The sequence below is a fragment of the Papio anubis genome, chromosome 3 (genome assembly GCF_008728515.1).
Source record: "Papio anubis isolate 15944 chromosome 3, Panubis1.0, whole genome shotgun sequence".
Taxonomy (NCBI): domain Eukaryota; kingdom Metazoa; phylum Chordata; class Mammalia; order Primates; family Cercopithecidae; genus Papio; species Papio anubis.
In genome coordinates this window covers 23,488,051-23,511,683 of record NC_044978.1, presented here as the reverse complement: position 1 = coordinate 23,511,683, position 23,633 = coordinate 23,488,051, and the positions used below count along the sequence as shown (strand labels likewise).

General features: G+C 34.2%; 1 protein-coding gene across 2 annotated transcripts in view; it reads left to right on the top strand.

Annotated features, from left to right (window-relative positions):
* The window catches only part of TLL1 (tolloid like 1), a 227,149-nt gene that overhangs the window by 121,727 nt on the left and 81,789 nt on the right, over nt 1-23,633 (top strand). For both annotated transcript variants that reach the window (XM_031664179.1, XM_031664180.1), the window contains 3 exons: nt 3,568-3,746; nt 8,373-8,478; nt 14,900-15,024. In XM_031664179.1, the coding sequence (XP_031520039.1) occupies nt 3,568-3,746; nt 8,373-8,478; nt 14,900-15,024 (410 nt within the window). The remainder of the gene's footprint in view (nt 1-3,567; nt 3,747-8,372; nt 8,479-14,899; nt 15,025-23,633) is intronic.

Sequence of the window (23,633 nt, the reverse complement as noted above, 5' to 3'; positions counted from 1 at the left end):
AGACCTTCAATTAGTTAGGGATCAAAACACCACATTTTTGTTTTTTCACAGGACCATTGTAAAATAATATCTCTGAATAAGGCAGTGTGAAGTCTATTTTTCCTTTCCATTATGAAACCCCATCTTATAGGAAATTGCTATGAGTGCAATTACGCTAAAAAGGATGTTTTAGATGAAATAAATTGACCACATTGCTTTACTGTCTCCCACATTTTGACTTGCAAAGAACTTTATTCCCTGAATAAAGCCAGCAAGAATGACTCAATAGGGGTAATTTAGTTGCTGTATAATTATCAGATGCTTCACTTTCATTACTATTGACTTAAGGTAGCAAATATTTTAGTTTAAATATCTCCAAAATTTGAAAATTTTGTGTTTTTTCTTCATCTAATATATCTTTAGGCATGTAATAATATTCAAATATATAATAAGTACCCATATATGAAGTAAAGCATATTATTTGAAAAAAAAAATAAAAACAACTACCTGGGGCAAAAACAAATTTCATTGATTCCTCTTTTCACCCACCAGTTACCTCTTTCTTCTTTCTACTACTGATTTATTAAACTCAGTTAACTGCTATAATAAATTTATAAATGATGAGTACAAATCAATTCATCTAACTGGCATAGTGTGGATGAAAATTCTTAGGCGTTTAAAGCCTACAGAAACAATTTGAAGATGAAAAAAAAGGGCAAGGGGAGAGGGAGATAGGGATTTATATTTGTGGAAAATCAAAAGGGCTGTCAAATGCACTTACCCCAGAAACTGAAATAGTGAAATTCCTCTTAATCATTCGGTCAATTAGTTTTGGGCAATTTTCTCTTCCAATTTAATAAATCAGAAAAGGTGTTTGGCAATGTCTGGTGCATCATGATCCCAACTATTTGAAGCTAACTATTTAGTGCCCTCTGTTGCTGTGCTGTTGATGCTATTTTAATTTAAACTCTAATTATTAACATTTTAGATGCATTTATAATTGTAGCTACTATAATATTATGCCATTTAAAATTTGTTTTAAAGTGGGCATCCTGTGTACTCAGTCTTTCCCACCCTGTGTCCCAAGAGTATTTGGGACTGTCACACACTCACACACTTATACTTGCACACACACACAATGACTAGATGGAATTTCTATAATTTGGATAGAAAAACACCATTGAGGCTGGCCACAATGGCTCACATCTGTAATCCCAGCACTTTGAGAGACGAGGGCAGGTGGATCACCTGAGGTCGGGAGTTCAAGACCGGCCTGGGCAACACAGTGAAACCCCATCTCTACTAAAAATACAAAAATTAGTCTGGCGTGGTGGCAGGTGCATGTAATCCCAGCTACTCCGGAGGCTGAGTCAGGAGAATCACATCATTGAATATGTATAAATATCAATCAATTGATGAAAATTTGCAGAAAGACATTCCTGGATGTTTCACATTCTATTTGACAGTCAAGGAGATTCTTTCAGATGATGAAATAAAAAATTAATCTCAATTATTAGAATGCTCATTTGACACAAATCACAGAAATATCATTCATTATACTACTCCCAGTTGTTGATTTTTCTGTACTACTTGTCTTCGTCTGATCAGGCTGTTATAACAAAATGTCATAGACTGGGTGGCTTTTAAACAACAAACATTTATTTCTCACAGTTCTGGAGACGGGGCACTGCAGAATTGGTGTCTGGTGCATAGACGGATGTGAGATGTGTTTTTGCTGTGTTCTCACATGGTGGATAGGGTCAGGGGAGCTCTCTGGGGCCTTTTTTATAAAGGCAGTGATCTCTTTATGAAGGCAGAGTCCTCATTATCCCTAAATCACCTTCCAAGGACTCTGCCTTCAAATACTATCACCATGAAGATCAAGTTTCAACATATGAATTTTGGGAGGACATAAATATTCAGTTCTTAACACCAGTTAACCGTTAACCTTAGTTAATTCATCTTTTGAAAATAATTTTCTGGCCGGGCGCGGTGGCTCAAGCCTGTAATCCCAGCACTTTGGGAGGCCAAGACGGGTGGATCACGAGGTCAGGAGATCGAGACCATCCTGGCTAACATGGTGAAACCCCGTCTCTACTAAAAAAATACAAAAAACTAGCAGGGCGAGGTGGCGGGCACCTGTAGTCCCAGCTACTCGGGAGGCTGAGGCGGGAGAATGGCGTGAACCTGGGAGGCGGAGCTTGCAGTGAGCTGAGATCCGGCCACTGCACTCCAGCCTGGGCGACAGAGCCAGACTCCATCTCAAAAAAAACAAAAAAAGAAACAAAATAATTCTCTTTTCTTTCTTTTGTTTTTGTTTTTTAAGAGACGGGGACTTACTCTGTTGCTCAGGTTGGAGTGCAGTGGTATGATCCTAGCTCACTGCAGACTCAAACTCCTGGGCTCAAGTCATCCCTCCACCTCAGCCTCTGAAGTAGCTAGGATTACAGGTTTGCACCTCCATGCCCAGCTAATTTTTGAATTTTTTGTAGAGATGGGGGTCTTACTATGTTTCCTAGGCTGGTCTCAAACTCCCGACCTCAAACAGCTCTCCCAGGGTGGCCTTCTGAAGTGCCAGGATTACAGGCATGAGCCACTGCAACCAGCCACAAATAATTTTCTTTAATTAACGTCTTCTTTGAAACGTTTCTTTTATTAAAAAAATTATTCCATGAGTAGAAAAAGTAATTTCTTTTTTTGATTAACCAACATATTTCATAAATAAGTTCCTGTTTTTCTCAAAGAGGAAAAATAAACTTTCCTTACTTTTACATTTAATGCTGAAATAATATTGCATTATCATCAGATAACCACACTGACAAAGTAGTAACCTAAGTAATTAATATGAATTCTGAGGATAAAATTATATTAGAAATAAGTGTGTATTGGCCGGGCGCGGTGGCTCAAGCCTGTAATCCCAGCACTTTGGGAGGCCGAGACGGGCGGATCACGAGGTCAGGAGTTCGAGACCATCCTGGCTAACACGGTGAAACCCCGTCTCTACTAAAAAATACAAAAAACTAGCCGGGCGAGGTGGTGGGCGCCTGTAGTCCCAGCTACTCGGGAGGCTGAGGCAGGAGAATGGCGTAAAAACCCGGGAGGCGGAGCTTGCAATGAGCTGAGATCCGGCCACTGCACTCCAGCCTGGGCGACACAGCGAGACTCCGTCTCAAAAAAAAAAAAAAAAAAAAAAAAAAAAAGAAGGAAAAGAAATAAGTGTGTATTGATGTCTTCAGCTGAACTATATGTCTTCAGAAATACAACATCATCATCATGATATAATTGTCATCATCATGATAATTATTTTATTTTCTGATGTATTTCTGAATGCTTCTAAAAATGATGTAAGCATATTTTCTAATATATAGATAATTACAAAAGCACTTGAACTGATTATTTGGAAACTTTTGTTGAACTTAAATTTGAAAGGATACCAGAAACTAGTCACATGTAGTAATAAGAGGTTGTTGTACTCCTGAATGTATTGGACTTCATAGCTCATCACTATTCTTTACAAAAAATTCACCGTATTGTCAGTTGTCCGGCACCACCTTTCCACCACTATTTCCACTTTCTCCTTTATTCCAGATGCTGCTCCTATGTAGGTCGGCGGGGAAATGGACCTCAGGCAATCTCTATCGGCAAGAACTGTGATAAATTTGGAATTGTTGTTCATGAATTGGGCCACGTGATAGGCTTTTGGCATGAACATACACGACCAGATCGAGATAACCATGTAACTATCATAAGAGAAAACATCCAGCCAGGTGAGAGGCATAGGATGTGTTGGGTTTAAGGCTGACTGGGTATCTTTGAATCGTATTTATGCAGTTTATTATTTCACTTTCCCAAAAATGTAAACTTATATTTTTGATATGAGAGAGTAACATTTTACTTGATTTAAAATTACCCATGATGATTTTATATTTTAATTTTTTTCCTGGAGACTGTGTGATTTCATGCATTTTTAGACTTGCTTTCTTTTTTAAGATTTAGCTGTTTTATTTCTAAACTTTGGTGCTTTCCAAGAATGGGTGTGAGCTATTGAACCATAAATTAATATTATTAAATATTTCTTTTTTACTTAAACGTTTTTTGTACTAAGTTCTGTAATTTATGTTATAAGGATTTTAAAAGGGCCCAGGGTTTGCCATAAAACGTGCTGCTACCATAGGAATCTGTGTTATACCAGGTACAATTTCTGGAGAAAATCCAGTGAAATGAGTCATTTCCAAGCTAATATAAATAGTTTTTTCTGAGATTTTCCTCTTAAACTTGACTACCTTCAAGACAAATTCTTAGGAAAGTTTTCAGTAATTGAAATATAATTTCTACTTAAAATCCATTTTTCTCTGATAATTGATATTTGATAATGGCCTCAATGTAAGACTTTTTATTTGTTTAACTTTTATGTACATAAACATTAGTATATTTCAGTTGCCAAAAAATATTCTGTTGTTTGGAATTTTCTCGTAAGGTATTTTAAGTATGTATTTTAAGCATAAGCAAAGTAAAAATGTGTTTTTATTTTCTTATTCATGATCAGTTTTGTTAGACCTTGAATTCCTTCTGTAATTAGCAGTACTGACCTCTTTATTTGCTCATTATATATTTGCTGCCAATTATTTATTGAGCCAATTTTAGGCATTGAAGATACTGTCATGAAAACTACAAAATTTAGTGTGGGATATGTGCATATGTATAAATGATTGCAAATGAGTGAGAAAAGTGACAGTAGTTAGTAATATATGTTGAGAATACTGTAGCGTCCAAGCAAGGCGTGACGAGAAGTGCCTTAGTGAGTCAAAGCAGTTGTAAAGGAATGGAAATTCAGAAGTAAAGTAGAAGTATTTCAGGCGGACAGGAGAGTGATTAAATTTCAAGCAAAAAGAACTTCATGAGCAAAGCTACAATTACAGAAAATTGAATTATTTTTATGTGACCATTATGGTTGATGCCGTTAGAAGTGGGAGATTAGTTGGTATCTTATCCTTTACTTAGTAAACCTGGGGAGGAAATTCAGGTTTTATTCTCTAGCTAGTGGGGAATAATTAAAGGATTATAAGCAGGAAAAGTTCAGATTAAAATAAAGAGAACTCATTTTCGCAGTCAGACTTACAGCGATCATTAACTGGGTGTGGTGGGATGTGCCTGATGTCCAGAAAACCTAATAGAAACCTAAATAAGTAGATATGAGAGGTGACTAGTTTCTTAGTTAGGGTAGTACATGTCAAAAGGAAGAAGAGGAAATAGTCTTTCAAAAATATTTTAAGAGGAATATCATGTGAGGGGAAATCTTCAAAAGTTTTCTTTTTAAGCCAGAAGATGAATGTTGGTACTGTCACATGGAACATTTGAGATATTGAAATATTGATAAAACAGCATGTTTTTGAGAAAGAGAAGGACAAATAATGATTCAATTTAGCATATCCTTGAATTTAAAAAGTCTTTATATGATCCTTATTTTGTAGAGAAAGGAAAGGTGAGTCTGGACTTCAGGATGTATCTAAAGATAAAAATTTGACATAGATTTGACTAATTAGGGAAAAACTAGAGGGAGAAGAAAAAAAGGTTGAGGATATAAAATGGGTAAAAACAATATTTAAGCAATATTTAGTAGAGAATGTCCTAAAAGACTAAGAATATGTTGCCTAAAAGGTAGGAGAAAAATCAGTGGATTGTGGTGTCCTGGAAGCCAAGGAAATAAATAATTTGAAGAATGGCAAAGTGATCTGTAGAGTTAAATATCAAAAATTAGTTTAAAAAAGTATACTTCTCTATATAGAAGACTCTAATGCATGAACCGACTACCAAGATTCATCCTATATATCACTAGGAGGGAAATAAAGAAGAAATAAATCTGAAAGTTATTTCAACTACCACATAAATGAGAACTTTGCTGTTAAAAAGAGTTATTGGTGTTTTCTAGCCAACAGAAAAAAATAATTTATTGGATGAGATTTCCTGAATGATGGGAACCACTGCAACAGAGCAATTCCAGTATGAAAGTGTTCATGTTGAAGATTAATCTTCAACAAATTTGTGATTTGCTGTCACTCAGAAACTTAAGATCAAGTCTTAGTCGAGGGTGATGTCTAATAAGCACACACTTTGGCTTCGCATTTGTATGCAAAATCAGTGATTTTGATAGGAACCAAATTGGTATAAGGATCTAATCCATGTTGGAATATGATTTCAAGAAGGAGGCTTGCCATTTTTAAAATTGTCAAATGTGGTTTCCCTTAGTGCTATGTATTCTGTTTCTCTTTCCTTCTTTCAATGTAATAAGTCTATTTTTCTGTTATTTGGGCTATGTATGGCTATGTTGTTTTTAACTAAAAAAAAAAATTGTGTCATATACACATTATGTTCTCAAGTTAGATGCATTGAAATATATTACTGAAGTTGCGTAATGTTCCACTTTCAGAAATTTTTATGAAACATTTTGCCTTAGTTAGAGAATCTGGTCCCATATTATACTCTAAATTGAAATCTTACAGGTTAGTAAGTATAAAATTAGATCCACAGCTTTTTGAGAATCTGATTGTGGATTTGTTATATTAGACTTCAGATTCCTTATGAGACAAGAGTTTTAACATTTGCCTCTATCATGGGTTGAAGAGAATGTTGAATATTTCCCAAGAATGGTTATAACATAAATAGATGTATCAGAGATTTGTGGAGCACGTATTTCATTACAAGGTCTGGTTAGTTAATTTTAAATTATGTCTTGTTTAAATTCATTTAAAGACAGACTAAAACACTTTGGTCTGGGACTTGGGTTCAACTCCAGGTTGATTCTTCATTCTTAATTCTCAAGCAAATACCCCAGATTTCCTTTATCACATGTAGGAGAGACGTAACTCAATTTCTTTATTGCCTTTAGAAAACTCTTTATTAATGTGATCTTTTTATGTTTAATTGAAATATGGCTATTGGAATTAAAAACCTAAGTAGATGAATGGCATAATAGTTCCATTTTTAGCTCCAAAAGTGAATTTGGAATTCCTATAGCTCATCTTTCTCTGTCTTTTGATGTTTCAAAGCTTTTTGTTACATAAGTGGTATGATTTGCACAATCTTTGGGTACTTAAATTGTGAAATCACTAAAACTTAAACTCTGTTTTAAGAAATGTTTCTTTCTGGAACCATTGAATTTAGGTCTGTGTTCTTTTCAAATTTCGAGAAATAATACTACAATAGAGATACAAACAGGCAATTGAAAAATCTATTAATTTGCATTTCTCTGATGGCCAGTGATGATGAGCATTTTTTCATGTGTCTGTTGGCTGTATGAATGTCCTCTTTTGAGAAATGTCTATTCATATCCTTTGCCCACTTTTTGATGGGGTTGTTTGTTTTTTTCTTGTAAATTTGTTTGAGTTCTTTGTAGGTTCTGGATATTAGCCCTTTGTCTGATGAGTAGATTGCAAAAATTTTCTCCCATTCTGTAGGTTGCCTGTTCACTGAGATCATTTGGACTCGGGAAGGGGAACATCACACACCAGGGCCTATCACGGGGAGGGGGGAGGGGGGAGGGATTCCATTGGGAGTTATACCTGATGTAAATGACGAGTTGATGGGTGCTGACGACTTGATGGGTGCAGCACACCAACATGGCACAAGTATACATATGTAACAAACCTGCACGTTATGCACATGTACCCTAGAACTTAAAATATAATTATAAAAAAAAAGAAAAATCTATTAAAAATGAAGATGTCCAGAAGTTAAACTAACAGATGTGGAGATTTAAAAAAACATTCAAGTTCTGAAGCATATTCTTTTTAATCTCAAAGGCGAGCTGCCTTTTCATCAAGAATAAACTTGTTTTATTTTTAAATGAAAGTAGAGAATTGGCTGCTATTGTTTTATCTTGTGTGATGAAATCATGGAGCTAAAGCCTGCAGAGCTTTGTTTAACTAATATTGCTTTTATATCTTTTCCCATTGTTTCATAGAAGGTATCTAAACCAAATAGGAAGATAATTTTTGTGGGACCTGGCAGACCTAGTCATAAAAATGGGAAACTCATTAGATAAAAACGTAACTTTTTGTAATTATTTGTCCATTACCAAAAACACAGTAAGATTTTAAAGAAATAAATATTATGAGGTGGTAAAAGAGCATATGTATGAAACAAAGTCCAAGTATGATTTTTGGTAGTCCACCTTTTTGCGGAAATTAACACTTTGTTCCAATTCAATATCGCTTTTCAACATGATGGTAGAGTGAAGACAGATGCTTTTTGCATGTGCCTGTGCGTTTGTATGTAAATTCGATCAGCAAGATCAGTCATTTCACAAAGAACAGATGCAGGTGTGGGAAAGGCCTTCTGGTCTATTTTCTGTCCGTTAAAAGGCTTCTGAGATTTTGTTTATCCCTGGTTCTTAGGTCAAGAGTACAATTTTCTGAAGATGGAGCCTGGAGAAGTAAACTCACTTGGAGAAAGATATGATTTTGACAGTATCATGCACTATGCCAGGAACACCTTCTCAAGGTTGGAGTCTCAGGTTATACCTTTTGACTTTTAATTCCTTTCCTCCATGTGGCTCCTCACAAAGCTATGCCTGACATTAGAACTAGAATTGCTTTCAAATATTGCTACCTCACTGCAGAAAGTAGAAAAATAATTCATGAACATTTATAGCTAAGAGCAAGTATTTAAAAGGCATTTTAAAAATACATTTTTACATTCTCTACCAAAAATGTGAATTTAAAGTGATAAGATGGTATAAATTATGTAAACAATTTTATACTTCCAAATCATTAAAAAGTTGAATTAAAAGCATTACCAAACCAATCAGCATGTTAAATTGGCAAAGCATTTTTTAATGAAAATTGGATATTCATAAGCTAAATAGGTTATTTAGCATCTCAGTTGGAATGTTACAGTCTAGGCGACTTGTGCTTTATACTGTGTATTTTCTACTGTTCAAGTACAACTTACACTCAAAAACTGATGTTACTAAATGAATTGTCAAATAACAGATTAGAAAGATATTTTGCCTCATATAATTTAGAATTATAGTTCATCACTCATTAACCTTAAAATTATGTCATTAATGACTTAAAGCTACTCTTAAAGAATGCAATAAATTTGGGTTTTGATCTACTTGATTCTAAAGATGATGTCATCGAGCAAATAGTTCCCAGGTAAGGAATTTGGAACTGTTAAACCATTGAATTCACCCCCTTTTTCCATTTATGCCCATTTTATGCCCTTGTGTTATTTCAACTCTTTTTTTTTTTTTGTGCCCACTTATGTCCATTTCACAGTTCATTAACATCTATTTCTGAAGGCAAGGTCAGGAAAAGGGAAAAATATTCAAATTTATTAAGCTGCTTTTATAAAACTTTTTTGGGTAAAAAGTGGAGAAGGGTGTGTAAATGAAACCTTAATACTTGGACACATTCATTAACTATTCATTTTTTCCAAACCAAAGTTTAATATTTAAAAAATTTGTGTTAACTGTGTTTTTAAAATTACTGTTTTCTAAAGTACATTATTTTATAGACATACATATTCATTTGTTAAAATATAATTAACTATCCAAATGCTTATTTCTTCTAGAATATGAATTTAAGTTTTGATAGAAATACCTACCCAGTAATTTGACCTGAAATTAATCATAAAGAGTTACAGAATTTTATTTTCTGGTAAATGCTTGGAATGGCGTTTTCTATAAAACATGTAATAAATGGGTATTTAGGGTCCAGTTCAGTCCAAGTGCCTCTCTTCTGCTACTGAATTATGTTATTTAGAACTAACCTGAGTTTTGGTTCCTTGGAACAGAGAAGGTACTGGAGAGTAGAGAAAAACGATTTATTCTTTTTGTCCTTCACAGTTGATAAATCTTTAGCAAAGTTCTAAATGTATGTTTCCCCTTATTCTATACTCTTTTTCTATGTTACATTGCATATTTTCCCATTAATTAATCTGCTCTTGTTGCCCATAGTCCGCCTAACCCACACCTGCTTATGCGTTGAATGCCAATCAGCCTTTGTTTATTAACTGATCCTATTGTTTCAAAACCATCTTATGCATTTGTCATAAATAAACTCAACACTTCTACAGTACAGGAGATCATATCCACCTGTTAGAGGATAGCCTCATTGTTTCATTCACATTATTTTATTTTTCGAGTCTTTAAAGAAGCTGTTTATTAACTTATATTTAAATGATTTTCAGGAAAAGAAAAATTTGACACAGGTCTCATTCTGCTACTCCCTCAAAGTTTTTGAATTTTTTTTTATTATGGAAAAACACAAAACATCAAATTTACTATATTAACCACTTTAGACATAAAAGTCAGTAGTGTTATTTAAGTATATTGACATTATTGTGAAACAGATGTCCAGAACTTTTTCATCTTGCAAAACAGAAACTATACCTATTAAACAACTTCCCTTTTCCACCTCTTCTCAGCCCCTGGCAATCACCATTCTACTTCCTGTTTATAAATTTGACTGCTTTTGATATTGTATATTATACATATAATTGTATATTATACATATACATATGCATATACTATAAGGCATATAGTATTAGTCCTTTTGTGATTGGCTTATTTCACTCAGCATTATTTCCTCAAGGTTGATCTATGTTGTAGCATGTGAAAGTATTTTCTCACTTTTAAGGCCAAATAATATTTCATTGTAAGTATATACCACATTTTGTTTATCTTGTCATCCATCAGTGGGCATTTGTGTAGCTTCTGCCTCTTATGAATAATGCTGATATGAATATAGGTGTGCAAATATCTCTTCAGCATGTTATTTTTTGTATTTGAATAGTAGCCATTCTGAGTGTGATGTCATTTCTCATTGTGGTTTTGATTTACATTTCTCTGATGATCAGTGAACATCTTTTTATATGCTTGGTGGCATTTGCATATCATCTTTGGAGAAATCTTTATTTAAGTCCTATATCCATGTCTAAATCAGGTTATTTGATTATTTCGTTGTTGAGTAGTAGTTCTTTATATATTCAGATTAAATCACTTATTTTACATATATATATGTAATTTGGAAATTTTTTTTCCATTTCATACGTTGCCTTTTCATCCAGTTGACTGAATCCTTTAATGTATACAATGTTGTATGTTTGATGTCATCCTATTTGTCTATTTTGGTTTTATTGACTGTGCTTTTTGTGTCATATCCAAGAAATCCTGGTCACATGCAACACCATTAAGGTTTCCCCTTGTGTTTTATTCTAGGAGTTGTATAGTTTGGGTCTTGTGTTTATTTATTTAATGCATTGAATTAATTTTTTAAAAGTGTTTTTTAAAAAGAGCCCAATTTATTTTTCCATATGTAGATAATCCAGTTTTCTCAGTATCATTTGTTGAAAAAACTGTCACTTCCTAATTGAGGAATCTTGGCACCTTTGTCAAAGATAATATGATCATGTACATGGTGATTTATTTCTGTGTTCTCTATTTTATTTCACTGGTCTATAGGTCTGTCTTTATACCAGTACTGCACTGTTTTGATTACTGTATCTTTGTAATATGTTTTGAAATCAGTTCTGTGAAGTTGGATTGTGAATATTAAAATATTTTTTCTTTTTCAAAATTGTTTTAACTATTTGGTGTATCTTGAAATCACATAGGATTTTTAGGATAAATTTTTCTTTTTCAGCAAAAAATTGTTGGGATTCTGATAGAAATTGCAATGAATCTGTAGATCACTTTGGCTGTATTAACATCTTAACAGTGTTAAGTGTTTCAATTCAGGAACCAAGGGATCTTTATCTCTTCCTTAATTTCTTTCAGCAGTGTGTTTAGTTTTCAGTGTAAAATCTTTCACTTCTTTGGTTAAGTTTATTTCTAAGTATTTTTTTAATGCTATTGTAAATGGTATCAGTTACCTTTTGGATTGTTTGCCATAAATGTATAAAAATGCAGCTATTTTTGCATTTTGATTTTATATCCCATGACTTTGCTTAATTCATTGACTGGTTCTAACAGGGTTTTGTGTGTGTGTGTGTGTGTGTGTGTGTAATAGTTAGAATTTTCTATGTATAAGATCAAGTCATTTCCAAACAGTGAGAATTTTACTTCTGTCTGTCCAGTTTGGATGGCTTTTATTTTATTTTATTTTGTCTCATTGCCCTGGCTGGGGCTTTCAGTACTGTGTTGAATATAAGTGACAAGGGTGGGCATCCTTGCCTTGTTCCTTATCTTAAAAGAAAATATTTCAGTTTTTCACCATTGATTATGATATTAGGTGTGGGATTTTCATATATAGTTTTTATTATGTTGAGGTAGCTTCCTCCTATTCCTAGATTTTTGTGTGTTTATTATGAAAGCGTGCTGAATCTGTCGAATACTTCTGTATCAGCTAACATGATCATATGGTTTTTGTTCTTTATTCTGTTAATGTAGGTGTTTGAAGTTTCTTAGTTTAAAAAATTCTGAACCCACAGAGTCTATAGAAGTTCCAGTTGTTTTTATGATGTTGCCCATAAATATATTTAGGAAATCACTTATGGGAAGAATAGGAATGGATATATAGGGTCTTTTATGAGTGACTATTTTGTAATACACATGCTTCTGAACTGTGGACTGCCCATTTTTCATTAAAAAAGTTGTAAAATTTTACAAGTTTTTGTTAAAGGCATAGCTAGTTTGCTCTTTCAATGTAGTAAGAACAAATCAGGAACAGTAAGTGAACCATGATATGATCTGTCTCTGCCTATTGATAGTGGCTCACTGAGGAGGTTCAGTAAGATCTTGTATTACTTGTTGGAATATGGAGAAAAATAATTGTTAACTTCCTGACCACAAAGAAGAAGTAAAGAATGAGTGACTAACTCCCTTGAAATGGAAGGGAGATTACCTTAGTAGACAGAATGAAACAAAATTCATAATTCTGTTGTCTGAAATTGAATATATTCTCTCCAAGATGTCATTGACCTTTTTAAATTGAATCTTTTTTTGAAAGTTAGGAAAAAATCAAACCCCAGGGACCACAAATTTGTTTTTAAAAATAGAAAAAGAAAATAGTGAATACTTTGTTAGTACTGAAATACTACAGAAATCTAATACTCCATTAATTTGGGTTTACGTAATTAATGTATCTGTTGACTCATGCCTGAAGTTACAAAGCTTTTCTCAATGCTACCTTATAATTTGTTTCTTTTTCGATTACACTGGCCTGCCCAGAGTGGTTTCTTTTGAAATATGCACAAACTCTCACTTTTGATGTTCAATTCCCATAAATCACTAGCTCTATTTCTCCTCTACTCTCTTTTCAGACAGTATACATATGGAGTTCTGTAGATGTTTAGATCTTGTAGTAAAGAGTTCCAGTCTGCCTATTTGAATTACTTGTATCTAAAGATCAGTGCCCTTTCCCTTACCTAGCAGCTAGGGCAGTTAGTAATAAAATTGCTTGTAGATCATATTACTCATCTGCTTACTATTTTCCTGTAAATTAACAGTTGTCCTGAGAGTAAAAGTTAAATTATCTGACTGGTACTCAGACATTTTAGGGGTCCTCTCATTTCTGAGCTGTTGTGTTTCTTGTTCTTTCTGTCTGGAAATACTCTACTGCCAGTTACCCATATTTCTCTGATCTTTACTTTCTTCATGTGTGACTAAAATGTCAACTTTCAAGTGAGTTTCATTTTGATCACTCTATTTAAAAGCAGTCTATCACTGCACAATCAATATCCATTTTCTCACCTTTATTTTTCTCCATAGTACCTATTACTACCTGGATTATTAATCATTTGTTTAATGTCTCTTTCCTTGCATTTGAATATTAGAATCATAAAGGAAGGAATTTCTGTTTGTTTTATTTACTGCCATAAATCCATACCTAGAACAGTACCTAGGAACTGTTTCCTAATGGAAGCTAAGTACAGCTGAAAATGCTGTTCTTTTAATGCGAATGTTAGTTTAAATTCATTATATTCATTTATAAATTTTGGAAAGAAGTGCTCCATCATTATCTCAATTTAAAAGATATTAGACAAGTTTATTTCTTAATTTAAGATATTTTTATATAAAGATTTATTGTTGTTGTTGTTTGTTTTTGGTAAATCCACAAACACACAACTCATACTCCTCAAACCCTTGGAACAGCCTCCCAGTTCATTTAACTTTTAAGCTCCCACTTCTTTAGAGCTCTAAATGTTTGACATACATTAAAGAAAAAATTAGAAAGTATTTTTAGGGCATTATATTCAGAACTTTAGGTCATGCATATTAGGAAAGATTCGTGAATCTTTTACCACAATCTTGATCCCAAACAACTCACTATCTGTAGTTTAACATTATCAGGGCATTGATTAGGCTTTCTTATTTACTAGTTTTACGATGGAAAGATTGAAAAAATTGCTTTAAACTGCCCTAAGTTTTGACATTCTTTTTTTTTTTTTAAACATATGCTGTAATACTTGGACTTCTAAGAATACTTAGGTTAAATTAGTAGTTTAATTCAGAAAAATTAACCTATGTATATTTTGTTTTACTCTTACAATCTTAGTAACTTCAACATAGTTTATTGTAGTTTGCTATTAGGGAAATAGACCTCTATGAGGAATCATTGTTTTACAACCTGGTAATCTAAGGAATTCTTAGATCTGCTTGGGAAACCAAAACAAATGTCATGGTGTAATGTACCTTGTGGAAGATTATAAGGTATTCCATATTTTTAAGAACATATGTGTTTCAAGGAAAAAAATGAATGACATCATTGAGTTTATACTAGGCATACACATTTAATGTGCATATTTTCTTTTCTACTTTGATGAAAGTGTTTTGAAAGCCTGATACACTGCTTAAAGCACACAAGGTGTAGTTCCTCTTTGATTGACTTGAGTTTGAAATAAATAACCTTATAAATGTAAGGAATTCATGCGTTTTTATTTGGTGACTTAGGTGTGGTTTGCTTCTGCTTTTTTTCAGGGGGATGTTTCTGGATACCATTCTCCCCTCCCGTGATGATAATGGCATACGTCCTGCAATTGGTCAGCGAACCCGTCTAAGCAAAGGAGATATCGCACAGGCAAGAAAGCTGTATAGATGTCCAGGTATTGCACTACACAAACACAAGAGCATGATTGTACTTGATTGTGCTCTTCCAGATGAATAAGCCATGATTTACTCAAGCATTTATTTGTCTCCCTCCCCGTTGGCAAATGATGTGTACAGTTCAAAGTCAATAATCATAAAATGAGACAGGAGGGAACTATGGAACATCCAATTGCTGTAAATAAAAACAAGTTGTTGAAATCCAAGTTCAAGCACAGGGATAGCATGTTTTATTTCTTTTAATTTAATGAGTGAAAGAGCAAAATAGAATGGTTGCTTGATAGTCATTGATTAAATAGTTGCATGATTTCATAGTCCTTTCTAACATAAAAAGAATATCCTTTATTTGAACTTCAGAATTGGATCCTGGATGATCTTTTCTCACAAATACCATTATTGATGGCATATAAATTACAATTTTATCAGTAGGAATTTATAACTTTGTTGTAAAAAAAAAAAAATGTTCTAACCAGTTGCAAGTGAACTACTGTATGTTTTGCCCCTAAATAAAGTTTCATGAAAGGTCTTAATATTCTAAGGGAACACTATGCCTTAATCGTCCAAGAAAGAAAAAGATTCTGTTTTCCACATTAGAAATCTAGATTCTATGCATCTCCAGTATACCTACAGCAAAGAAACATGCTTAACTTTGCATAACACAGTCTTTTCCAAATTATTTGTCCAAGGAAACCTCCTTTTACCCAATATTTACTTGTAGAATTCACTTTTGGAAGTATTGTTCTAGATACTTAAGGTTGCGGATATAATAAAACAATAACTATAAAAGTTTTAATTGGCTGCAAATCTGATAATGCTTGCAGAAAATCAGAGAACTGATGAATAGCTTAATCACTGGAGTTTATAATTGCTTATGTTTATTTATATATTGTTATTGGGAAATTCTTATATTAATTAAATTTTTATGATTTCTGGTGTCAGTCCAGGGTACTTTTAGGCTATAGACGAGGGCTAGCTAATTCATTCATAAAAATTTAATATGTGCTTATTGACATATGGTATAGAACCCTTCTGTTGGACAGATAAAATTCAAGTGCAAGCAAGAAAAAGTGAGTTGGTTGAATAATCCCAGGAAATACCTGGGAACTTCCCAGGAAGTTCATGATTCAGAATGTGATGGTACTTAAGTCATTGATTCAACCCAGTGGATTCTGTTGACAGTCCTGCTGAGAGAAGGGATTTTCTATTCCTTAATACTAGATTTGCTAAGGAAAATTGTAAGAAATTATGATTTTTTTTTTTCAATTTTACTGTAATTGTTAGCTTTCTTGTAATTTAGGACTATTAAGTTTTTAAAAGGGCAGTTGGTACTTTTGGAGTTTAAAGCTGTGTATAAAACGTTTTACATCATAATGATTCAATAATGAAAGTGGGTTTTCAACATTTTTTTGTGTATAAATATATCTGTCTGCCTCTCTAATTTTTCCATGTACCAAAAGACATTTCTACTTAATATTCATTAATTTATTTACTTCGTGTTGTTTACTTAAGTTGCATTCATATTTACATAAATGCCTTGAAAACATTTTATGTATGTTAGATACACATGTATATGTGGTATATTTTTTAAATTCAAATTTCTATAGGAGAAAATGAATTTATAAGAGAATGATAACACTACGACAAAAGATATGGATGATCCTTGACTAATGTCTAGTAACGTTGGGCATATACTTTTCAACTTTTAAAAAGTGAAAATTATTTGATTAATAGTAACTAAGTAAATGGCCACTTTGTGTATAAAAGTATCTTGATTATATCTCTAAATGTATGTCTACATACATTACATTTGAGAAACACACTAGAGATTTGTATGCACACGGAATTGTAGGGAAGTCAGGAAGAATAAAAAACTAAGCTTATGATACTGTAATTTAATTTTTAGCCTAAAATTCTTGGATATTTCAGTTATAAACAGGAAGATAATTAGAAGTATAGTTTCTACTTTAGATTTCAATTGTGTAACACACATTAATGGGTCATTTTCTTACTTGAAATATAGAAATAATAATGTGTACACTATTTTGTTTAATACAATAAAACCACATTGAAGAAAGCACTATGATCTGTGAAAAAGATATTTTGTATTTCTGAAACAGTATGAAAAGCAAATAGGAAAAACTAAAAGAGATATGTAAATATACATATATATATCTACACATATATATCTACACATATATATACGCATATATGTACACATATATCTACACACATATATGTATATATACACACACATTATATATCTACACACACACACACACACACACACACACACACACATATATCTTTTAGTGTTAAATTTTAGTTCCCCAAATCTTTGGGAATGACTTTTTCTTCTATCTTGGCCTTGTTTTTCACTTTTATCTTTGACTCAGTGGTTATATGTGCAGGTTTGTTACATGGGAATGCTGTGTGATGCTGAGGTTTGGGCTTTAAATGATCCTGTCATCTCAGTTCTAAACGTAGAGCCCAACAGGTAGTTTTCAACCCTTGCCGCCTCCCACTCCCTCCCCTCTAGTAGTCAGTACTGGCTATTCTTCCAATTGTTATGTAAAGTATACTCTATGTTCAGCTCCCACTTACAAGTGAGAATATGTGGTATTTGGTCTTCTGTTCCCAAGTTAATTCACTTCACATTATGACCTCCAGCTCCATTCATGTGGCTACGAGGAACAAGATTTCATTCCTTTTATAACTGTGTAGTATTTCATGGTGTATATGTATCACACTTTCTTTATTCAGTCCACCATCGATGGGCATCCAGGTTGAATCCATGGCTTCGCTGTTGTGAGCAGTGCTGCGATGAACATACCAGCGCACGTGCCTTTTTGGTGGTACGATTTGTTTTCCTTCGGATATATGCTTAGTAATGAGATGGCAGGGTTGAATTGTAGTGGTGTTTTAAGTTCTTTGAGAAATCTCCAAACTGCTTTCCCCAGTGGCTGAACTACTTTTGATTCCCAACAACAGTGTGTAAGCATTCTCTTTCTCTACAGCCTTGCCAGTGTCTGTTGTTTTTCATTTTTTTAATAATAGCCATTTTGACAGGTATAAGCTGGACTTTTTAATGTTCACCAAATAGCCCCCTCCTTTCCTCTTGTTCTTTCTCTTTTCCTCTGTTTCTTTCTCTGTGCCTCTCAGCCACTCCGTGCATGTGGATATATCTATCTCCCTTTTTGTTTCTTTCTCTTTCTGAAGTAGTTAGCTTTGAGCCCTGCATATAGTTATATGTTTAAGGTTCTTCTCTCTTCCTTAAATGAAGTGCACTCATGACTTATCAGGATAAGGACAATGATACTGGCATAAATGTACTTACCGCAAGCCAAATGACATTAAGCTACACTGATGCAGTAGGTTTACCAATAACTGCAAGTTATGGAATAGAGTTAAAGATTCATAACTGTACATATAAGTCTAAATAGGGTGACTTATCTGTGAATGACCCAGAAGACAGTAAGAGTTTATAAACTGAGTTCTGATTGTGTTTGGTTTTCATACAGAGAGGCGGGGATTGTAAATCTGCATATTCCTTTGGAGTTTGTTTTATTCTTACTCTTTGGTTAGAAAGTCCTGGTGGAAAGGCAGACAAAAACAAGCAATGGGGAAAGGACTTCCTATTCAACAAATGGTAGTGGGATACCTGGCTAGCCATGTGCAGAAGAATGAAACTGGACTCTATCTTTCACCATATACAACCATATACAAAAGTTAACTCAAGATGAATTAAAGATTTAAATGTGAGACCTTGAACTATAAGAAGACTTAAATAAAGCATAGGAATCACCATTCTGGACATCGGCCTTGGGAAATAATTTATGAATAAGTCCTCAAAAGTGATTCAACAAAAATAAAAATTGACAAGTGGGACTTAGTTAAACTAAAGGGCTTCTACACAGCAAAAGAAACTATCAACAAAGCAAACAGACAACCTATACAATGAGAGAGAATATCCACAAGCTACGCATCTGACAAAGGTCTAATATCCAGAATCTATAAAGAACTTAAACCAATCAACAAGCAAAACAAATCACCCCATTTAAAATATGGGCAAAAGATATGAACACATACTTCTCAAAAGAAGACGTACAATCAGCCAACAAACATATGAAAAAATGCTCATCATCACTGACCATCAGAGAAATGCAAATCCAAACTACAGTGAGATGCCATCTCACACCAGTCAGAATAGCTGTTATTAAAAAGATGAAAAACAACAGATGCTGCTGAGGCTGTGGAGTAAAGGGAATATTTATACACCGTTGATGGGAATTTAAATTACTTCAGCCACGGTGGAAAGCAATTTGGATATTTCTCAAAGAACGTAAAACAGAACTGCTACTCAACCCAGCAACCCCATTACTGTGTATATATCCAAAAGAAAGTAAATTGTTCTGCCAAAAGAGCACATGCATTCTCACGTTTATCGCTGCACTATTTACAATAGCAAACTCATGGAATCAATCTAGGTGTCCATCAATGATGGGATGGATTTTTAAAAATATGGTACCTATAGACCTGGAATACTAGGCAGTCATAAAAAAAGAATGAAATCATGTCGTTTTTAGCCACATGGATGGAACTGGAGGCCATAATCCTAAATCAACTAACACAGGCACAGAAAAGCAAATACTACATGTCCTCATTTATAAGTGGGAGCTAAATATTGAGCACACATGAGCATAAACATGGAAACAAGAGACACTGTGGGCTACTAGATGGGAAAGGGTGGGAGGCAGCAAGGGTTGAAAAATTACCAACTAGGTTCTATGCTCACTACCTGAGTGCAATATGCCTATGCAACTATTTTATACATATACTATTTATATCTAAAATAAAAGTTGAAATTAAAAAATGAAAGACCTGCTGGCAAATGAAGCCAGTAAAATATATTTGGTTACTTTTAATGCCAGCTTTTTTTTTTCTCATCAGTTTTTGCTCCCAGCTTTATTAGATCTGCATTTTATGGCATTGTTTTGTAGAGGTTAATCTTGAAAAAAATACTGACCTGGTAAAGAATATAGTTAGCTATACAAGACTGTGGGTTTTATGGTCTGTGATAAGTGGGGCCTTGAGTCCAAAAGGGCAAGTTTCTCACAGAAAGACTATAAATAGTGCTGAACTTTACTAAATGATATATAAATTTTTTAATGTATCAGAAGAGTGATGGCATTAAAATGTATCTATTTTAATTTTCCTTAAAATAATACTATCATTTTGTGAAATTTATAGCTGATAAATACCTTGTAATCTATTCTTATATTTATTTATATATGCCAAAAATATAAATTAGGTTGGTATATGAAACCACATTAGTTATTGTATTGTACAGTCAATGCATACTCATTATGAAAAAGCTAAATACAGAAATAAGGTTAGATTTTGAAGGGGATAGTATGAGATGTTTCCTTCAGTTTACAGTTGCTTTCATTGCTATTTCTTGCTCTTGGCTTTAGAGACAGGAGAGTGAAGTCTCTTTATGCATTGTTGTGTTAAGAAAGAATATGATCCTTTAGAGCTCTGGCACTCTACTACTATAAGACGCCCTCATTCATTGCCAGATCATGTAGCCACAAGCGGCGTGGGAAAGGAAGGTAGAGCTGCTTGACATTGGGATTGAACAGGTTTCTGGACACTGCTTCCAAAAGACAAATCCTTTGTCTTTATGATGGTTTCCAAGCCTTTCAAGCATTAAGGCATTTTAAAGGACACCTAGTAGCTAATGCTACTTGCCTGTCTTGTAATCCTTTGTATTCCATATACTGTGAAGACAACAGAAGTCCACATGGGGAGGAGAATGGCCATTACTACAACACTTCATCTTCCCATTAACCCAATAATTAGCAGTTTATTTGGAAGGAGGTGATTTCTAAGGTACATGAGTGGTAACGTATTTTCTCTTGTCTTAAATGATTGATTTGTTCTCATATTTTCTCTCTTTTGGGGTCTCCTTTTTCTATGATTCTCATTTTCTAAATGCATTGTCCTCCACTTTACCCTACTCATAGGATTACTTTCCCTTCTTATTACTAAGATGCTTAATTTAGCTACTCTTTTGTCTTTGTCTGCTTTTTGTCTTAATTTAGTTTTTCTATAATCCCATGATCTTTTGCTTATAACTACTTAGTATTTAGACCAACTATTGGCCCTACTGTTCTCTCAGTAAGTCTTCCTTAACTATGTCAAGTAACATAGTGAAAATTTTAAAAGTATAACATAAATTGATAATCTAAAAATAAAGGGATTTTGAGGATTAGAATCTCTATCATTATCTAAAAGTGTTGCCTATTCCCACAGGAACATATGTACCACCTATGTTCCCAAATAAACAAGTGTTTCTACTTTTAATAACAAACAATACTTATATGGAATGTACATATCTATGGATGCACATTTATGTGGAGGCTGTAGGGTGGAAGGCCAGTTTCAACATGCATGGAGTTTGAATGCATTGTTTTAAACACTTGCTTCATTTAATTTAGCATTAAAATGAATTAAAGCTTCTTTTCAATTACTTAAATCATAGTTACTTATATTTTGAGAGAATTCTCCTAGATTCCAAATAGAATATATTTTATATAGCTGCTTTTGTGTATATGATTCATGGCTAAAATATATTGCCAAGATGCAAAAAAATGCATTTAGCTATTCCTTTTAATTTATTGATGGATCTGTTTATTCATCTACCCAGCAGACATTCCCTCAATTAGTGAATGGTAGCCAGGGTCATCCAACAGCACAAGCCAGAACTGTGGGGAACATTGTTGCCTCCTTCCTTCCTCTGCTTCTCTCCTGATGCTTAATGAGTTCCTGGGTTATTACTATTATTTTTGCCTTTTTTTTTTTTTTTTTTTTTGAGACGGAGTCTCACTCTGTCACCAGGCTGGAGTATAGTGGTGTGCTCTCAGCTCACTGCAAGCTCCATCTCCCGGGTTCAAGAAATTCTTATGCTTCAGGCTCCCGAGTAGCTGGGACTACAGGTGTGTGCCACCATACCCAGCTAAATTTTGTATTTTTAGTAGAGACGAGGTTTCACCATGTTGGCCAGTATGGTCTTGATCTCTTGACCTCATGATCCACCCGCCTCAGCCTCCCAAAGTACTGGGATTACAGGCGTGAGCCACTGCACCTGGTCTATTTTTGCCCTCTTAGTATCTCACATTCCTGTGGTGAATCTCTTGTCTAGGTGGCATCCTCTCTTTTCTGGACGACTCATTGGTCTCTTGCCTTTATTTTTATATCCTACCTGTTCTCCAGCTATGCTGCTTGTTGTCTGGGCTGCATACTGGATGAGAAAAGCTTCCTGAAGTTGCTTCGTTTTAAAGGATGGTTTGGGCTTGGCTATGCAGTTATAACAGAAATGTATTTTAAAATGTTCTCGTAATTTATCTCTTTTAATATTTGCTTATTTAAACATAATTTTAAACCAAAATTGTATTTATGATATTTAAAATGGAAAGGAACTATGGATTTATGAATTGTTTAAATTAACCAACTACTAAGTTGATTCAACATATTTTTATTTCTTTCTTTGCCCTAAAGATTCCTTTTTTTTTTTTTTTTTGAGAGGGAGTATTGCTCTGTCACCCAGGTTGGAGTGCAGTGATGCAATATTGACTTACTCCAACCTCCGCCTCCTGGGTTCAAATGATTCCTGCCTCAGCCTTGCAAGAAGCTGGGATTAAAAGTGCCTGCCACCACCACGTCTGGCTAATTTTTGTATTTTTAATAGAGACGAGGTTTCATCATGTTGGCCAGGCTGGTCTCGAACTCCTGACCTCAGGTGATCAGCCCGCCTTGGCCTCCCAAAGTTCTGAGACTACAGGCATGAGCCACTGTGCCCAGCCAAGTTTATCTGTTTCTTTGGAGATTTACCTAATACAAATTATTGTGTGTCTACTTACGTTATCATTACCCTTAGTAAAATTATATAAATGTGTTCCTGCCGAATATGGAGAAGGGGAAGTTTTCAACCTTTGAGATATGATGGGAGCTGTAGACATTAGACAGCAAAAATATTTGCAGATCAGTATGGAGACAGCTATGAAAGTAACCATATAGGCCGGGCGCAGTGGCTCACGCCTGTAATCCCAGCACTTTGGGAGGCGGGCGGATCACGAGGTCAGGAGATCGAGAGCATCCTGGCTAACACGGTAAAACTCTGTCTCTACTAAAAATACAAAAAAGTTTGCCGGGCGTCGTGGCGGGCATCTATAGTCCCAGCTACTTGGGAGGCTGAGGCAGGAGAACGGTGTGAACCCGGGAGGCGGAGCTTGCAGTGAGCCGAGATCGTGCCACTGCACTCCAGCCTGGGCGACAGAGCGAGACTCTGTCTCAAAACAAAAACAACAACAACAACAAAAACAAAACAAAAAAGTAGCCACGTAATTAAAAGAATGAGAGTTTATTACAATAATTCCTTAACAACACACAATTTAAGTGGTGTTTCCACAATTCAAACACAATTTTGTATGCTAGAAGGAACATACATATGGATTACTTAATTTAAAAGTGAGATGATTCACATGATAAAAGGTTTTATAAGCTTAACTTCTCAGTTGTTTTGTTTTAAATTTCTTGTGATTAGAGCATT